General features: G+C 43.1%; 1 protein-coding gene across 2 annotated transcripts in view; it reads right to left on the bottom strand.

Moving 5' to 3' along the window:
• LOC102231473 (nck-associated protein 5-like) overlaps positions 1-17683 on the bottom strand; it is a 126515-nt gene extending 108832 nt beyond the window's left edge. Inside the window, exons 1-2 of one of the 2 annotated variants that reach the window (XM_023329190.1) lie at positions 17551-17683; positions 9270-9360 (exon numbers count right to left, since the gene is read on the bottom strand). In XM_023329190.1, coding sequence (XP_023184958.1) covers positions 9270-9360; positions 17551-17672 — 213 coding nt within the window. In that variant the 5' untranslated portion in view covers positions 17673-17683. The remainder of the gene's footprint in view (positions 1-9269; positions 9361-17550) is intronic. The other variant, XM_023329191.1, reaches the window with a different exon arrangement.
• Positions 17684-20077: the final 2394 nt, after the last annotated feature.

The raw sequence follows: 20077 nt of genomic DNA on the forward strand, positions 1-20077 counted from the left end.
TGTTTTCTTATCCCCATCATGCAAATGGTGTAGGCACTGCACGGGTTTAGCACATTCCCAGTGTTAACCAGTCACAACCTGTTCATGCTACATTTATATAGATCATTAAGCAACACAAAGATCAGGATCTTCCAACACTTCCACGTCCATCCAACCTATCAGAGAGTTCCTCCCCTCCCCCAACAGGCTTTTCAGCTGATGACTATGAAACTAATTTATGGACGCTGACTGACAGGTGGTGTTCTTGCTCAAACTGAGATTACAAACTCATCCTTCAACAAGCACCTGGCCCAACCTCTTCGAGGAATTTATGAGCTCATTGGCAGCGCCTTCTCACCACAGATCAGCTGTTTGGAGAGCGCCGAAGGGACAATGGCGTGAAAACCCAAACGCATTCCTGCCGCTGACTAATTGTTTACTGTCATAGCTTCAGTCATGAGATAAAAAACTGTTTTGAAATATTGTGCGAGCAAATATTCTGACTAATGTTTTAACGATGAGGGACGGAAGCCGCTGGTTTTATGATTATAAACCATTACACAATTCAAGTCAAGCAATTTAGGTTGGATATATGGAACAATGTCTGCGTAATAAGAGTTTATGTTTTAGTAATGCATCCTTTGGCAATTTAAGGATGCTTCATTTGTCAGAAAAGAGAGACGATGACTCTAATCTGGTCTGTTTGGGTAAATTATTTTTAGCAAATGAGACTGGCCGCTTGTCAAAGCTTAATGGAAGATTAATGGAAAAATAACAGAAATGTAATATTATAAATTAAGGGCAATAATTGTGGCTTGGAAAAGCTGGGAGTGGAATATTTTCCATCATCTGGGCAGAAATGGTTGGTAAATTGCAAGGCAGGCAGATTCCAGAGTGATGCCGTTATGTCAAATGGAAATGATGGATTTTAATCTGAACTCTTTAAATTCTCGGCAAAAAAGAAAGGGCTAAAACAGAGGAAAGTCCAGGTGGCAGGAAGCATCTGAACACCTGTTGGGAAGCCATCCGACAGGCCTGTGAGGAACAGGTGAGGCACGTCGGAAATGCCTCCCGCCTCGTCCTCAGGCGCACACAAGACGACCTCGCTTTGAGACTCGCATGCAAATCCAGACAGATTTGTGACGACGTGTTTAAAGCACAAGCGTAGTCTCACCGGGCAGAACAACATGAACCAAAACGAGAACAGCCCCGAGCTCTCATAAATCAACCAGTCACAGGCTTTCTGCACGCTTTTACTGGAGTTAATGTGGAAACATGTTAATATTTGATTCTGGCGTCATTAAAAAGTTTCCAGACCTCTGACCAAAGCAAACTGCAGCGTCGAAACTAAAGACCGGGACAGAAAATCGCAGGCAAGTCGAAAAATGACTAAAACTACGGAAGCCCTGAAGTGCAAAAACTTTAACACTCATTTCAGCCATGTTGTCAGAAATGTTTCTGTCCAGTGTTTTTGCTTTTAGCTTGTATTCTCTATATTTAGTTGTTTTACGTTTATTGTAGATTTTTTAATATTGGAACATTTTGACTTGAAGAGGAAAATTACCTGCATCACAAAACAATTTCAACAAATAAGCAAACGTTCAAATTGTGTTTTGCTCATTTATACCACTGCATATTTTGAAAATAATTTTGCAGTTACATCATCAAGTCATCTAATTGTTTCATTTTATGGACTGTAATGAAAAAACAGGTGAAATTTAATGAAATATTTATTTAGAGCATCAAAAAATAGAAATATACAGTACTATGATTACTATAATTATTCAAACTATTTCAGTCAGTGGAACTTCATATCTACTTTTATGAATAAATAATAATAATAATTATAGTAAATTGGAACAAAAGGGATAATTAATAACAAAAACAAATTGAATACATTAAAAAATAAAAAAGTATGAGTACAATTATATCAAAAATAAAAATAGAAGTTAAAGTCAATTGAAATGGGTTTTTTTTAGTTATCTTTTAAAACTTTTTCATTTAATCAATAATATGTTAATTAAGATAAAGAAACACAATTTCAAAACAAACACAAAAGCTTAATGCTGCTGCTGCTGCTTTTAAAACGCAAACAGTCGGTCTTGTCAACTGGACGTTTAAATCTTTTGTTTTAGGAAACGGAGCGTGGCGATCCCAGCTGGGGTTCTGGCTCAGCGCCGATCAGAACGATGGATCAATGGATCCAACGGGCCGTGCCGGCTTCCCCACACTCCCAATATGTCACCCTCTGCCTCTCCCCGGCCGCAGGGCGTGCTGCCCCCTCCCCCTCAGCTTTGGGGTGATAATCTGTTGATAATCTGCACATCCGATCCTGTTGGCTGCCAGTTACATCTTCTTCAGACTTGACCCTGCTGTGCCGGTGCTGGACCCAAACACCCTCTCCCCCTGTCAGAGCCAGGTGGACGGGTTAACACCCTGCAGTTTGGTTACCGATCCTCTGCCAAGACAAGCAAGGAGTGGAATAAAATGATCGATTGCTGAAGGCTGAGAAGACTTGAAGGCGATTCTAAACAGGCAGAACACTTTCCACTGAAATATGAGTCAATGACTGGTTCCATGTTCAGTATATCAGATCATTCCCAATGAACCATCTCATAATGGATCAATGAGATAGTTTGTTGGGAACCATCTCATGGTTCAAAGACAATTTTTTTTTTTTTGCTTTTTTTTTTTTGCATGATTGTGATTAAATTATCCATGGGAACCTCCCTATTTGCAGATTTATTCTAGCCAAAATGTTCAAAATAAAATGCAGCTTGGAAAACTGAAATACCTTGGAGCGATGCTACTTGACTCCCTATTGGTTGGTGTTTGTACAGCAGCCAATCCAGGAGCTCCATTTGGTTTTCTTAACACTGATTTGCTATATGGTAGAGGGGGTCTCAAGTATTGGTAGATTTTAGTAGTGTTGGTAGTAGGATAAAGTTCATTTAAAGACTAGTTTAAGCGTCATGGTATTGAACTATTTGGCCACAATGACCAGAGGAATGAGAGTAAGAGTCAAGGAGAGGCTTTCAGACCTTACACTACGACACCAACTGTCAAACATGGCATATTCATGACAGGAGGGATTTTCAGTTATACATCTGTCATTCATTGCCATAATGAGCGTTTGCCTTGAGGAGAAAAGTAGCTGAAAATAGAAACTACAGTCACAAGAAAGGGACGTGAGCATCCCTTCAGGAGAAGGGTTAACACCGGATCTGATTAGGGTTCTCGGTGTGGTTTGAAAACATAAGTCGTCACAATCTCTCCTCTCTTATCAGGCCTCTTCCAGTCCGCCCCCCAACAAACCATTTCCTCCTCAGCTGTGTGGCTCCCTTGTCTCGACCAAACCTCCACTTGAGCCTGGAGAGAATCTAAAGAGACGGCGAGTAAGAGTTGATCGTGTGTGGAGATAAGGCTTGCTGATGGAGAGCGGGCGTTCAGCAGACTGCGGGTTCAACAGAAGGCCCAGTGTTCCCGTCAGGACCGGAGGGAACGCTGCAGGAAAACAATGCATGTGACTCGGAGCGCACGCGGCACCGCGGCGTCAACTTTGATCTCACTCATGATTGGAAGAGCAGAGTCCATAATTGGCCCCTCGTCTCCAAGGACAAAAGAGCGGCATCATCGAACGGAGGAAAATAGATGTCCAATTAAATGAGCTGGACGATGGCCCAGAGCGAGAGGGGACGCACTACAAAGTAAGAGTCTGGAACGAACCCAAAAGATTCCGCTTTTATGTTTCCACTGATTGCTGTTGGCTTTGATGGACCAATAAACCTCAAGAATATGAAGATAAATGCAATTAGCCTCAAGCTAATCTCACCAACAGCTTGGGACAAAGGACAAATGTTTCACTATGTCTACTTTAAATAAAACCAATATATCACTGAAATAACCTAAAGATGCTCAAAGTATCACAAATTATTTCCATAAGATCACCAAAACAAAAACCCACCACCATCTTGATGGACAAACAGCATAAAATTTAGCTGGGTCATGCAAACCAAATGCTTATCAGTTGAAGACCAGTCACTTTATAACCAGAATATGAGATTTCTTGATCATCTAAAATTGGACAGCATATGAAATCAGTAAAATTCAACATAAATTTGATTACTTACCAATCATTAACAGCCCCAAAGCAGTAAACTACTTTATGCTGTCATCGAGTTGGCAATATACAAAATTCCTGATACACATAGCCAGTCTATGCCCGTTAAGTTTTTATTACCAGAGAAGTAATACATTGTACTGGTTTTACTAACATAAACATAGATGGACAAAGACTCTGGGTTCTTTAAAGGAATCACTACAGTTGACCAAATACAATAAGTCTAATACTGGTATTAAGAAAATCAGTTTCAACTCTACACTGATTCCAGTAACGATTTCCTGTAACGATTCCTTGAATGATTCGAGTACCTCGATTATTAAAATTCCTCAGGGAAAATTACCTGCTTCAAAGCTAAAGATCCAGTTTAAAATGAGATCGTTGCTGAGTTTAGGAGCCACTTCTGCCTGAATGATCAATTACTAAACAAAGTAGGGTGGAGATGAGTGAGCAGCCACCCCAAGTCCAAAGATAAACTTCTAGAAAGCCTCAAAAAGTCAAACTTTAAAATGCTTTATTCATTATTTCCTTTTGCACGTTTGAGGCCAAAGTAAACCCCGTGCGAAAGTTAATTATTCAACAAACATAAAACTAATAAACAGATGACCTCAGATCGCTGCAGTGCTGGGTTGCAGAAATGTAGGGCAGGATTTAACAGGATGTGATGCAATGATCCATAAATGGCTGCATAATTGCTCTAATAAAAACAGGAGCTGAGCTGAAACTGAGTGGAAAAACAAGCGAGCGGCTTCGAGAATTATTAAACCAATTTACAAGCGGACGGCGGCGGCTCGGCCTTGCAGCGTTCTGCTGACTGCGAGCGACTTTCAGACGGGAGCGGAGGGAAAAGCGAGGCTCCAATGGTTTGCTGTGAGGCTCAGGAAGCGTAGCCAAGGAAGTGCTTCTGTCTCTCAGAGCCAGTCTGCCCTGTACACCCGTACCCACCCCAGGTATGCGCGGTATTCCCCCTCCACTCCCGCCCACAGAGACCCATCAGTTGCCCCAGCAGAGCCTTTATTTGCCCCTCAGAGTGATGTGTGACGATGTCAGTATGGTTGCATAACGCAGGCCCACCCAGACTGTCCACTCAGCTTCCTCCAGCGCCGTAAGCTTGGCACCCCGGGGTGCTATGCGTGAGAAGGAGGCCCCAAAGGGGCTGGCGTGGTCTACAATTGCACTCAATTAGTTGGAGTTGCTCAGTAATAACATCAACGCTGGAGCCAATCAGACGACTGGGAGCATTCCTACCCATCCCAGCCACAACCCCCCCTCGCTATCCCACCACTGAGTTTTAATGTCTCCGGTTGTAACGAGAAGGAACAAGACTTCACGCCGGAACGCACAACTTCGGTTCCTTGTGCTTAAATTTAGCGTGGACCCAACTAATTTGTCTGTTTTGGGGCGAACAAGCCAATGAAAGGAGCTCCAAGAGGACTGTGACAGCCAATCAGCACGTAGAAACAGTTTTACACGAGGAGAGCCAGGAAACACAACCACATGCTGATTATTCAATACAACTCTCAGCCGTTCGGCTAGCGATTAATCAGTCATTCAGGGAGCTGGATTATTAACTCTCCCCTGCAGAGTTTGTTATCAATTATCACTAAGGATGATTGAACTGCTGCGGATCACAGAAACAACCTTCACCGGTCTGGACTTCAGTTTCTCCGCTCCAACTTGCAATCATTAAGCTTTCTCTAAATCATTCCACCTCCCAGTTAACGTTCTGCACTTTCATCACCTCTTCCTCTGCTGGAGTTTATTTTTATTGGCTCAGTATGATGATCTGGACCTAAAATCTCCTGGTACTGAAGAAGAACCCAGTGTCCACTACAGCTCATTATTAACCCAAAGGATTAGCTATGTTTTACAGACTGATGACAAATGAACTGTGAGGGTAAAACCTATGAAGGCTCTGGGATGTTAAAGTATACATTTAATATCCAAATCAGCTGCAGAACCAGCTGATTTGGTCCCTGCGCCACCACAGCACCCCAGGTATGGACATTTCTTTATAGAAAATTCACTAAAAGTTTATCAGATCCAAACTAGTAATATACTACAGGATATCATAACAGGATGTTATTGATTCTAATGTCATCTTTTTCGTACTTCAGGCTGTGTGTCGGGTTCTATTCAGTAAACCTGAGCTAGCTGATTTAGCGCCTTGGATTTAGGAACCAGACCCGATTGTTTCTGAAGCTTGTTTTGTTTATTTTTTTTATTTAGAACCACTTATCCTCCATACGCTAGCTGCTGAAATCAGAATCCAGCTGCATCTCAGCATTAGTACTCTGATTTCCCTGCATCCGTCCTGATGCGGCTGAAGTGATGCATGCAGAGCGGACCCTGACTGAGCTGACCTACTTAAAGCCGGCTGGCAGCGTTTACCACGAGGCCGCCGGCTCCGCCGCGCACGTCCTAGCATGACGAAGAGACTTTCCTCTGCAGGCGCCCATCAAACCATAAAAATAAACAGGGCCAGCAGAATCAACCCGGCAACACGGCGTGTTACGTAAGGCGGCTGCCCCAGTTACTGCCGCACCGGACCACTGCATCCAGATTACAGGAGTCCTAAACGTAATGCAGGATCAGATCACTCCTTCACTCCACAGACTCCTTCAAACGGAAATCATTTGGCGTTTCAGACGCCAACGTTTCTCTGATTTTAACGGGTTGAAGGTTCGGGCTGCTGGCCACAGCGCCTCCACAAAACACAGAATATTGCCGAGTAGTTTTGGTTCAGTTTCTAGTGTAAATATTTTAGTACACTTGAAATAAGACAAAACTAACTTAAGTTAATTAGTCAGCAAGATAGTTCTTCTTAGTATTGATGAAAATGTGCTTGTTCTATTGGCGGATTATCTCATTTATAACATGGGAAAAATATCTTGTTATTAAGTGAAATTACCTGGCAATGGAGCTAGCATTTTCCCCATCAAAATTCAGGAATTGTTGCCTTAAAATGAGCTCAAATTTCTTGCTGAAGTTGCTTTTTAACTCCGTTTGTCTTATTTCAAGTGTACTAGAAACTAGTCCAAAACTACTTGGTAAGATTTTGTGTTTTTGCAGTGCACGTCTGATTCTCGTGTCCTCCGTGTTTGTGGCCCAGCTGGGTTTATCAGAGCCAGAGTGTGTCCCCTTTAAGGCTTCCATGATTTATCCACATTTAGCCAATCCCAGTGATTCCAGCCCAACAGAGCGGCTCTGCTGCGTGTCAAATATGTGCATATTCAAAGCCAATCCTTCATGTTTGGGTCTTCGGTTTCTCCTGCTGGACGCTGACCAAAAGGCTCCTCTGCGTCCTCCTATCACAACACTCAGCTTCTCCACCGAATCAAAGCAGAGAGAGAAAATCAGAGAAAATAATATGGTAGATTTCCTTTTTTTTTTGTTGCAAATGACGTGCACTGATAGTTGAGCGTCCAAATGTGAGCGTGCTGAATCATAAAGCCGTTCCTGTGAACGTGACCCACTTTCAGCTTCGGCAGCTCCGGCTTCTGGAGCAATTAAAGCGGCGGCGTGGAGCGGAGCCTGATAAAGAGAAGCCGGCAGACGCGGTGCCGTCGCCCGCGACGCGTCGTACGGAGTCAAACTGCGGGGAATTAATAATAAATCAGGATGCGTCTCGCTCCTCTGGACTCTCTCTGCTGGAAAATAATGGACACGTTCGCTGTTTGATGCCAAGAGTCGCAGAAAAACAAATCGGAGAGGAAGCTCCATCAATATTAGATGTACAGAGCATAAGGGGCTTTTGATTAGGATGCACGTTTTAATTTAACATGATGCATCCAGTTTCCAAAGGAAAAGACAAAAATTCAATTCAGTCTGACAAACTGAACCGTGAGGGAAGAAAGTGTAGAATGTAGACTGTATCTCCTAGAGTTTAGTCCAGAAAAGGCAAACAAAACATTTGAATTTAGCAAAACTCTTGGTTCAGAAACAGCTAAAACCTTCAAAGCTGCTTAATTTAATAGTTTAAAACTCCAAATAAACCATTAGTGGAGTTTATCCATTAATAAACTCCACAGTTTATCCTAGCGCTCCACAGTGGTCCTAGCGCTAAAGCAGAAGCTAACATTTACAATCTTTTTTATCTCTTCAGCCAATCAGCAACAAGCAAAATGAATGGCCCTATGTGATTGGCTGCTTTGCTAACACCAGCCAATAGCATGCCAGCTAGCATTAGTGTGAGGTATTCCTGCCTCCCACGTTGGATTTTCTTTGGAATAGTTTACATATGCTTTATCGGAAAAATCTGTGAATAATTTGGAGTTACTGTATGTTGCACAGAAAAAATGAATAAATAAATAATCTGTGAATACTGACAATTAATTATACTTTACTAAATTCAGTTCACTGTCTCTAGACAAATGTAGGATCAATCTGAACTTCCAAATTAAAGTTTCCCATCAGGTTGCATTGTGGGTGAGGAGCAATGCGGCAACAGAGTGAAGGTGTCTCATGGCAATGTTGTGGATTGAACAGTTTCAAACCTCTAAGCAAGCTTTGCGTTATTTTCCTCTATTGCTAACTTTAGACACCAGGTTTCCCTGCATTGCCCCCTACTGGTTAAGACGTGACCCAGGCTACGGAGGTTAGGAATAAACATAACAATACTTCACTCCTTGATATTTCTAGTCGTGCATTTTGTCACAGTTTCTTCCTCACCTACTGAACCTGGAGACCTGAAAGCCGCTCCTGACCCTCCATTGAAAGCCTGAGAAAAGAGCAGCATTGGTTCTCAGTTCAATACGGTTATAAGGTCGATGTCCGCCGGGTCAGAGCTGGGACGGGCGGCCCAAACAAAGCAGGTCGGGTTGTTAAAGCGGGCGGGTCTGTGTCGGAGTCTTTGAACCCGGCAGTGAGGAAGGTCCAGCCTAGATTATAAGCCCTGGAAGTGCAGCTCTTCACCTGCTGCATGTCAGAGTAAAAACTTCCAGACTGCTGGTCCTGAGTGACCCGGCGTTAAGACCAGCCACTCAGTGCCTGGGCTGGTCCTGGAGGGCGGTCCGCCCGGTCCAGAGCTGTAATCCAACAGGTGTGTTGAAGGTTTCCACCACCTTTCTGAAGTTAACTTGCTGGAAGTGAAAGCTGACCCAAGAGCTCATGGTGGGAGGTTCGGTCCAACAGACCCAGACAGAGAGGGGCAGAAGACGGGTTGACTTACCGGCAGAGACAGTCTCTTGAGCTGCTCCCTCCTCTCCAGCCGTCCGCTCATCGGCCCTCTACCCAGCACCGATCCACTCACCTGGGCAGCCCTGCAGGACACAGAGGGGAGGAGTCAAAAGGGAACGCCCTGAGTCCGCCGCCGGGTCAGAGCAGAGTCCAGTTTCACTTTCTAATGCCTCCCTCTCTTTTCTCTCTGTTTCTCTCTCTCTGTCTCCGTCTCCACCCAAACACAAACCCCTCTGTGTTGTTCTAGGCCTTTCTAAACAGAGCTGGGAACCAGTCGGACCCACAGCAGAAAGCAAACACTTCGCTTCATGCAGACTACGCTTTGACAAAGACCCCGGGCTTCTGAACCCACTGGGGACAGACAGAACCCACTGGGGGCTGAGATATTCCTACAGGAAGCAGGAGCAGAGGCCTTTTAATCCCTTTAGCCATGGCCCACATGTTCAAACATGCAGCAAACGGCTAAGCACGCTACGAACACATGGAAAAAAAACAAAAAACAAACGCATAAAAAACGCTTTCTGTTTGCAGCGTTTTTCTGTCTCTTTTGTGCTTTGGAGTTTGCATCGTTCATGTTTTTGTTTGGACCTCTCAGCCACCGTAGCTGAAGATGTGATGAACGCTATTCCAAAAATGACATGGAAAGAAGGTGGTAGCAGCATGATGCTGTGGGGTTACTTTTCTCCACATAAAAGAGTTTGTTATACGTTTTGTTTTCCTTATAGTCAAAGTACAGAACTATATCTGTGGGATCATTTGATGATGATTTGTTTCCTTATATATATTAGGGCTGGACAATAAATCAATAATATATATATCGGAACATGATCAATATCAATAGATAAGACATGTGATAGAATATTCAGTGAACTCTGATCCAGAACTGCAGAGCATTCTGGGAGACGTAGGCAAAGAAAAGGCTTCAGCTGCCCAACATCTCATGGCCAGCTGAGCAAGGCTGGTGGCAACCTAGTCACTCTTTGGTTACCTAGAAACAACCTATAGAGTAAGTTGCGCAGCAGCAGTTTCAGGTTTCTCTACCGCGCATCATGACTGCCTGCTAAAACTTTTTTTTTTTTTAACGGCGTGGAGAGAAAACTATGGATGAAACAGGAAAGGTCACTCCACCAGTTTGGCAGGATTTCAAATAAATAAGACAAAAAACTGATAAATAATGATCAATATGGACTGATATTAAATGTTTTTCAGTTAACATTCAGACTTGTGACATAGTCCTGTCTAAAAGTGTGTTTAATTGAGTTTCACAGGATAAACATCTGATTAATTAAAGGAGTTCTTCGCTCATGAACCCGTTTCTAAACGGATCAGTGTTCTGATCCACATTGCTTCATGTTGTTGAAGTTAGCCGTCTCTGGATCCGTTACAGCCCTGCCGAGGCTTCATCAGCATGACTGCACTTGTCAAACATAAGCACACGTCAGGCCGACGTGTTTTACCCGGCGCCGGCCCGCTGGTCCCGGGCTTATCAACGGCAAGAGCCGGGACGCCCGGGGCGCCGCCGCTGATGGTTGGACCACTGAACCTCGATCTGCCCCCGTTTCTCTCCCGTCCAGGAGGAAGACACCAATCAGTGGACAGGAAGTGGGACGCGGCGATGTCTCTAACGAGGCAGAAACAAATGCGGCTATGGATCTGGATCTTTGGAGATCAATCAGGAGTGATAAAGATTAACCCAACAGTTCTGAGGTCAGAGGTCAGGGACACTCCAAAGGAGGAGGTCGTGTTCATCCAGAGACATTTCCTGATGTAAACACAGCTACTAAAAATAAAACCTGGCTCCAAATCAGTCTCATGTTTCTAATGTTTCTGATTCAGAAGAACCCTCGGCGATCCAGCGCTGGTCGCCTGGATCTCTGGCTGTCTGATGAAGGTTCTGCTCACGGCTGTGGTCCTGACGGTCCAGACGGCTGACAGTTCAGATGGATGAGAAGGCAAATGAAACACTTGAGAGTGCTGGCTGGACCAATGGGGTGACAGATCTGAGGATCAGACCCGGTCCATGAGACCATGGTGGTCCTCGTCCTTTCACCACAGACTCCACTGATTTAAACAGAAGCCATTACTGAGGCTGAGGCCGTGGTGATGACCAGAGACACCCGGCCCGGCCCGGCCCGGCTCAGCAGCATGGGGAGAAGGTGGGGGGCAGTAGAATCAGAGCACGCCGACATCTGGGAGTCTTTGTGTGGCGGCGTAATTAGATGGCAGGGTGCAGGGAGGAGGCCAGGCAGGACGTTGGGTGGTGGAGGTGGTGGGGGTAACATCTGCTCCAGGAACAAGGGAGGACCCAGCTGAGGTCACAGAGCCCCAGACTGGAGGGGGGAACAGCTTAATGATAACTCTTAAAGCTACAGACGGATCACGGTTCAGTGTGTAAATAACTGCTGATAATCACAGCAGATCCTCCATGAATATGAGCCAGAGCTGCTGCTGGTCCAATGCAGGCTGGACACACACCGGCTTCAATCTGCAGCTCCCCCTCCTCGCCTGTGGGGGCGCTGCACCAAGAACCACCGAAGGAGACGACACGTTAACCTCTAAAAAAAGACACTGAGCGCTACTTCTTTCTTCACCAGATGGAAACAAAAATGGAGTAGCATCAGATTTTAGCAGTTGGAGGATTTTTCTTTTGACTTTGGCGAAAAACCACAAGCCATTTCTCCTGCTAGCGCTAGACCAGAACGTTTGTTTACCCAGAATGCCACGCGCTCTAGTCCACTTCCTGCTTTTGGAGCGGGTTGCGGTCCAGCTGGTGTTCACATATGCATTCAAATCGCACCAGAGTTCATTTCAACCGGAACCAGACTGACATTTGTAGGACCAGAATTCACTTTAGAGACGGACCAGAGTTGGATTAAAACAGACTGAACTGGTCTAAAACATCTCGGTGTTTTAGATATCGACTCTTCCAGTGTACTCTTGCTGAGCATCAAGGTGTGACGCTCAGATTGGACAGATTGTGGAGATTAAACAGGAGATTACAAGAACACCAGGGTGGGAATACCTAACCAGTTAACCATCTCCATCACATTTGACCCATTTGAGCTACTCTCAAGTGTTGCCTCTGTCTGGACAGGTTTACAGTTTCATTATAAGACCTGAAGTTTTGATTCTTTCATTTTGTTATCTGGACTCCAACATGAGCAGCAGGAGCTAAAACACTCATCACATCTCTAACGGTTTAGTGAGAGATTCCTGTCAGTCGCTGCGTTCCCACTAAACATAAAACTGCGCAACTTGAAATTACGAAAATAACTTCGCTTAACGGAACCATTTCGAATAAACTCGCGCTTTTCGCTAAAAAGATTTTGAGCTGGGGGTGAGTTGGTTTTTCAGCCATATCAAAACCCATTTTTCACGTCACGAGTCACATGACGGACAGCTGGACGTTACTACTGACCAAAGCGCAGGCGAAGACGACAGTAAAAAGTTACGCGTCATTCCGATGTGTGGAATCCGTAGCTCTTCTGTAAAACTACAACTCCTTCAAAACGGCGCGTACGTCGACACTTCCAGGTAGGCGGGGCTCGTCGCTCCAACGCCTCAGTAATACACCGACGTCTCCAGTGATGGCTGATGGATGAGCACTAGCACCATGGCTGAATTATGAATTTTATGAATATAAATTATGAATGGATGCAACTGTTTATATCCATGATTTTTAATGACTTACCACATGAACAACATTATTCACGTGTGAATTCAATTTAATTTCTTATTTAATGGAAACAGCAATTGCGAAATTGTGTGTGTGGGTTTTTTTTTTTTTTTTTTTACATTAGCAGAAAATAGTCAAAGATTTGAGCACATTTATAATGGAAATGCTGCTATTATCACTCACTAAAAGCTAGGCCAGGGGACGCCGTGAACTTTGCTCCCTCTTCATATCGACCAAACATTTGACTGAGCAACAGAAACATCAGAGAAAGACTCTCCTCTGACCTGCAGCCTGGAAGAGCTTTCATTGCGAGTCGGGTTATACATTAAGCTTTTAGCAATAATGCAGCACACGCATTAAAGCAAACAGCTGCAGGCCGAGACTGGCAGAGGAGCTGGATCCTGCAGGAGCCTCACTGGTCTGAACAGGGAGGATTCAGAGATTGTTTCCGATCAATCGTCCTAAAAAGATCCAGGAAGTGGCGGCAGCAGAACACGGACGGAAGGGGAGATTGGACATTGATTGGTGCACCCCCTTTTAGCCCCAGAAACCAGTTCATTTAGTGCCCCTGCCCTGTGAAAAGAGGTCACACCCCCGCCCGGTTGCACAGGAGGAGGGGAGGGAGGGGTGCCATTACTTTCCATTCACTGAGGAGAAAATGAAAGCAGGCACATGTTTGACGTGAGGTTTATGATGCGGACAGAGCGGCACAGATGGTTCACAATCACCGGATGTTTGGAAACCCCCTGATCCTGATCCTGACTCTGTAGGTGTAACAGTACAGCTGGCACCGCTGGGACAATCATAGTGTATAAAAGGAAAGGCTTTATATCCAGTAATAGTATGAAAACTGATTCCTACAAATTGATGACAATGAAATCATTGACTTTCCAGCCAGACAACGACCCGCAGCATCCGGCAACAGCATGGATTGACTAGAGCGGCCTAGTCAAAGTCCGGACCCGTTCACAGCTGATCCCCACCAACCTGACAGAGCTGGAAGAGTGTGGATGCGAATCCTGACTGGGTGGGAATATTTATGCAACCACTTGTTTTATGTGAAAGATTTTTATTATTATTATTATTATTAATTTACAAATAATAGCAGAGAGAATACTTTTTTTTATAGGATTTAATATTAAATTCAATTATTTAAAAATATATTCGAAAAGCGTAAAATCCTGAAAATATATTCACCTATTCTACTGGAAGCATAATCTCACGCTGAAAATTAAATACAAACTTCAATGTTAATTTTTCAAAGGCGATTATTGCTTAAAAATAAAACCTCATAAAATCCTTTCTTATCTTGATTTTTTTTTTTTTTCTACAAATGAAATTACATAGCATTTTCAAAAAGAGGCTTTTAATCCAATCACCTGTTCTCTGAGCTCAACAATGGAGTATACAAGACTGTTTCTAGCCTGGCTAGGAGTTTCTGGTGAGGCGGCAGTTAATTATCGGAGCATCGCAAACTGAGGCCATGCAAACAAAATAAATTCATAAAGCTCAGTCTGTCAGTCGTCTCAATCAAAGACAGATGTTTGAAGAAAAATCCGGTTTGCATCAAGAGAAGATTTGCTGGCATAAATCTGCCAGAAACCGCCTTAAATCTTACTGTGTGTATGGAAATAAGCCTGAACTGCTAGCTGTTAGCCGCTGCACATTTAAAATTAAGGTTGAAACAGCGAAGCTAAGCCCTTTATTAGTTTCTATAACCTGCATCTAACCTGCTCTCAACCACAGCTAAAGGCAGACTGAATAGACCGGTTCTGTGATGTTGCGCTAAGCAAACACCTTAATCACCTCTTGACCTACAACTGTGTCAAACAAGACAAAAGGAAACGAGCCGCTAGCATGACGATGCCCTTCTCTGACACGCGTGAACTTGTCTGAGTGACTGCAGCTCTTGTTTAGTCACCAGAGCTGCTGTTGGGGGGTGAAACGGCAGGGAGGGGAGGAGGGGTGGGGTCAAAGGTGAGTGGAAAATATGGACAAAACAGAGACTGGATGCTTTAATATGCATCCTGAAAACAGATCTGATTAACTTCCTGTTGTGGGACACCCAAGGCTGGTGTTCCTCAGGGCGGCAGCGTGACTCTCTGCTGAACTCTCTCATGAGAGAGCCGGATTTAGACAAAAACGCCAGAAAAACAAGCGAGAATGCCCAGCAGGCCGAGAGAGAGAGAGAGAGGGTAGAGGAATGTTTCCAGCCATTATCAAAATATACAACAACCCCTCCACCACCACTGTTAGCTAGGTATGTGAGCATCATGCGATGGCAGCTCACCAGAACACCGAACACATGCATTTCATCAGCAGACCGATGACAGCTTGAGAAACAACAGTGTGTTTATGTGGGTGAATATTTTCCACTGGAGTTCCCCCCCACGCCGCCCCCCCACAGAGAACGATTGTACACACGGGTTTGATGTGAACCCGAGCGCTGGCTCATTGTTTTCACCCACAACAACAGAGTGTAAGCACCAAATTAGGGCCGCTTCGCCAGGAGACACTCAACTTCTTGTTTCGTTAAGAAATGCACACAAAGCCAGGCTTGTTTCATAAAAATACATCATTATTAGATGGCAAAAGTTGATCTTTAAGGAACATGGGAATACATAACCAATATAATTTGTCTGGATTCTAATTTATCACAAAGGACTCTTTAAAATCCATTCTTAACTCATTTATGTGCCTTTCCCACATACATAAAACTACTCAAAACAGTCAATGTTTCTTCATATGAGCACAGTTTAAATGCAGTAGTTTTTATCAAGCCTAATTCAAATAGAAGAGTAAATATTTCTTTAGACCATTTTGTCTTTTAGACAAATTGCAATTCGTTTTATGAAATATGTTTGTATTTTCTGAAATTTTGATATCTAGTTGTCTAACTGCTCATTTAAATATTTAGTCATTACACGTTTACACTGACAACCCAGCATGCTAATCTTTTTAATAGTTTTTCATTTAACCTATAAGTTTAAACTTTTTTGTTAATGTTACACTATGCTTTCAAAAGCCTTTCCACTCTGTAATGGGTTTTTTATTTTTTTTATTTATTTATATAATAAAATAATTTAGCAGTTTTCGGTTTTTGGAAGGCCGAAGCTAACACCAAACTTTAGCTAAGTAGCATTATTTCTGGGAAGCTTGAGTGAGTTTTGCCAACTTTTTATAAAAAGCAGTTTGGATACCTTTAGCTTATGAGCTACCCAGCAACATTTATTTTACTACCTATTGCATTATGTTTCTTTTTTTACCAATTTACAACATTTAATAAATTAACTAGCTTGCAAGGGACACCGATAGGTGTAGGAAGCTAGTTTAGTTTTTGGGCAGATAATTCAGCAGACTTGTCAAGATCAATTTTACGGACAGACATTTTGCTTCTTTCACTTAACTTGACCTACCTAGCTAATTTCTTACAATCAGCTAACTAGCGAGCATTATTTAAAAAAAAAACTTGGCTAGTTTGTGAGCTAGCTTTACTGATGCTGGGCTCAATTGTGATAGTTTGAATTATAGTTTGCCCGTCTTTACAAGATTAACTCTGCAAGTTCAACTTCTCTCTTTTATGCAGTTACTTTTTGCTAATTTTACAATGCTGAGTAAATTAGCTGGCTAATTAGCAAATTTAAGGCTAATACGCGAGTAAAGATTTGAGTAGTTTTACCTCCAGTTTTTCTGACCAGGACATTTCATGCTTCATAAAAGTCACACAAAGTGGACGTCCTCAAAGTCTCTCCTATTTCTACACTAAATTCCCATGTTTTTGTTTATTCTGGTAAAAGAATGGCATGGCTGCCTAAAACCCCGTTTAGATATCCTAACTAATGGAATGAGCTTGTTGTTTTATTTAACTTTTTCTATTATTCCTTATGTAAATCTTAATCTGTCTTTCAATGGAAACATGACTAAGTCTAAGGGAATAATTTAAACTTCCTTTTAAGTAAGTTAGCTAAAACACTGCAGACGTGCACAAATAAGGAGTTTAAATCTATTTTTCAGTTTTGCAATCAATTCACTTTAAATCAGTTCAGCTTATTTATTTAGTGTCAATTCACAACAAATGTCCTACAGCAAAGTCTCGACAGATTTAGCAAAGTGGGAATCATTACTTTTTCAACTAATTTAATATCTAGTGAGATGGACTGCACTTCCATAAGGACAATATTTTAATATTTTCTTTAAATGTGCATATTTTTAAGCAGCTATTTATGTGTTCATATTGAATTTTTGTGTATGATGTTAACTGTAATAGGTGAAATATTGGAAGCAACTATTGGATCTGAACATACTCCACATACTTGGGGAACAAGTTCCTTATTTTGCAGGGAAAACATTTTTATTTCTTTCTCTATTATTTAAGTGAATTGCATAAAAAAACCCCAAAAAACACAACTCAGGCTTTAAGGGAAGATTTTCTAGTCTTACAGAAACACCCCAGCATCTTTATGGTGAGTAAAATGTTAAATGTTGAACTTTTGAAACTTTTCCAAGCATATCTACTCATGCCCCGCGTCGTATGAGCAGCAGAAAGCGATTCACCATGACGACATGGCTACAGAAACAAGTAGGGAGTGAAACTTACTGAGTGCCGGCCGGTTCCGCTCCGCTCAGCAGCTCTGCAGCTCCCAGACTCTCTGGAGTGTTTGGGTTGGGAAGACAGCATGATGATGATGTGGTCTCTCCGTTCATGGCAGCTGAAAACATGCTGTTGTAAATTTCCCTGGAAGTGCTGCAGCCGGGTGGTGGTGGTGGGGGGGGGGGGGGATGAGGTGGGAGGTGAGCCACACGCAAACACACTTTAACCCACTATCTGCGCTGCCAAGGCTGGAAGTCTGCAGCAACACCCAGTAAAACTTGTAAACAGAGAGGGAGGGAGGCGTGGAGGGGAGGAGAGGTTCCTCATTACATCAGCAGCAGCTGCTGACAGGCCTGTGTTTACTAGCTAACTGCCAGGACCTGAGAGGCGCTGCACATGCCTGCAGCACTCAAGACGAGCCTCATCCAGCTGACTGACACGCACTGAGCTCCAAAACAATCAAACACTGAAGGTTTCTTCTAAAACTCTTGTTCAGAATGTCTTAGTCAGAAGTTCCAGGTTGGCTTCATGCTAGGCTGTCATCTCAGTGAGAGCTGCTGACTGGACTAAAGAGCTGCTGCTCCTCAAGCTGACATTCCTGCAGCGTCTGGGGCTTGGCACGTCCTCCAGCCTCCTAGCTCAGCCTGCTCTTCCTCCAAAGCTCTGGCTCTGCTCCCTTTAAATGCAGGCACATGACTCTCAGTTTTACTGCCAGGCTGAATTCTCTTTAGAGCCACCAACAGCTCTGCTTTTCATCAGCCTCTCTGTAGGGACCCCACACTGCCATCCATCCAGGAAGAAAGGGACCAAATCCCATCTTGGAGTTAGCTTCAGTCCACTAAATGTTTTAGTGGCTAAGGAAGACCTCCTTGGTCTCACAATAGGAGGTCTTCACTACAATAAAGCCTGGTAAAAAATAACTGAAAATCACCACAATAGAACCTGTCTGACAACATGAAGCAGGCTAAAGACATTCAAGCTGAACTGATGAGAAGCTAAGTCTATTAGTCTGGAATGGATTACAGAACCATTTTTAAGGTTTTGGATACAAAAGATGTTGTAGCATTAACCCAAACAGGCTGGTCATGCTCAGAAACCCTCCAATATGGCTGACATAAAGCCATTCTGCAAAGAAGAGAGGGCCACCTTGACCGTTGGGTATGGTTGAATTCTTAAAAATTGGTCATAAAAAACAAAAACCAAAGAAATCTTGTAAGGGGGCATATAATTTTCGTGGCACTAATGCATTCCTCCTTATGTCTGCAAATGACATCTTGTCTATTGTGTTTTTGTTGGAGTGAAGCTGAGAATCTGCCACAGGATCCGATAGACAAAGAAAGCCACGGGTCCATCACAAGGGTTCAGCTGAACATGAATGTCAGCAGCTAATTGGATAAAAACGGCACTGGGATCAAACATTCAGAAGTAAAAGGGTAATAACAAATGATTAGACGGCCTATAATTTCTCTCTCGCTCTCAGTTCTTTGATTGTGAGATTGGAGATTTGCGATTTGTGCGCTTAATCCAATAGACGGAATGGAAAAAGACCCGAATTTAATCAAAGAATGCATGACCTTTAATTGACTCAATAAATGGTGCTGATATCTTCCATATGGTAACCACAGGGACCGTCGCTTTAAAGGTCCTTGGCATGGTTTGCTACCTTTGAACAGCAGGACAATAATTCACATCTTGTGAGCATACGCTCCTCTTATCAGAAACATTACTTAGATTCTCGGTCTCCATCCCAAACTACACCCTGGTTTCAATTATCTCCCCTCCATTTACTCTCATCAGCTCCAGACAACCAGATTTCTACCATCCTTACGTCACAATCTAGCCGCAGACTGAAGTTTCTCATTGTGCGTGAGCTGCGTTTGGTGCCAGTGGGGCAGGAATGGCTAACGGTCCAGAACAAGCATCTTGACCCGGACCTATCCATCCAACAGGCTCTGAGAGGTCAGAACCCTGCAGGAAAGGTTCAACAGAAATTATACCATTATCAGCTCCTTATTAGGTCTAACTATCTAAATTTAAACACGTTATATGTTGGAGATAAGAGTGCATAAATGTTCATATAAATGCTGTTTTATTTTTCAACCTCTAAAGGGGATGTATCATATAAAATACACCTCTTTAGTCTGCAAATAATTATATTTTTTTATTTTGTTGTGTACTTTGAGTCTCTAGGAGAGCAGAAAACTCAAATACAGTCTCTCCCAGTGTTGTGTGGATCATATTTTTCAATCCGTTCAGGTTTCTCTATTCCTCATAACAATTTTTTTAACTAATAGGTCATGTTAATTGTTGCAGAGCTGCCAAACAAGGTCGTGGTCAGCTAACTAGCTAATCGGCTGTTGTTTTGCTAGCAGCTGGCGCAGTCGGCTAGCTGTTAGCTCCTTGAGGACAAAACTGTATTACTTCAGTCATAGTGAATAGTTTGGCATCATTTCTGTTGGTTTTGTGTTGGGAAACACGTAAACCAAATGCTCTCAGTGACGTTCTTGGTACTAGCATTAGCTAACTTGCTAAC

The sequence above is a fragment of the Xiphophorus maculatus genome, chromosome 24 (genome assembly GCF_002775205.1).
Source record: "Xiphophorus maculatus strain JP 163 A chromosome 24, X_maculatus-5.0-male, whole genome shotgun sequence".
Lineage (NCBI taxonomy): Eukaryota > Metazoa > Chordata > Actinopteri > Cyprinodontiformes > Poeciliidae > Xiphophorus > Xiphophorus maculatus.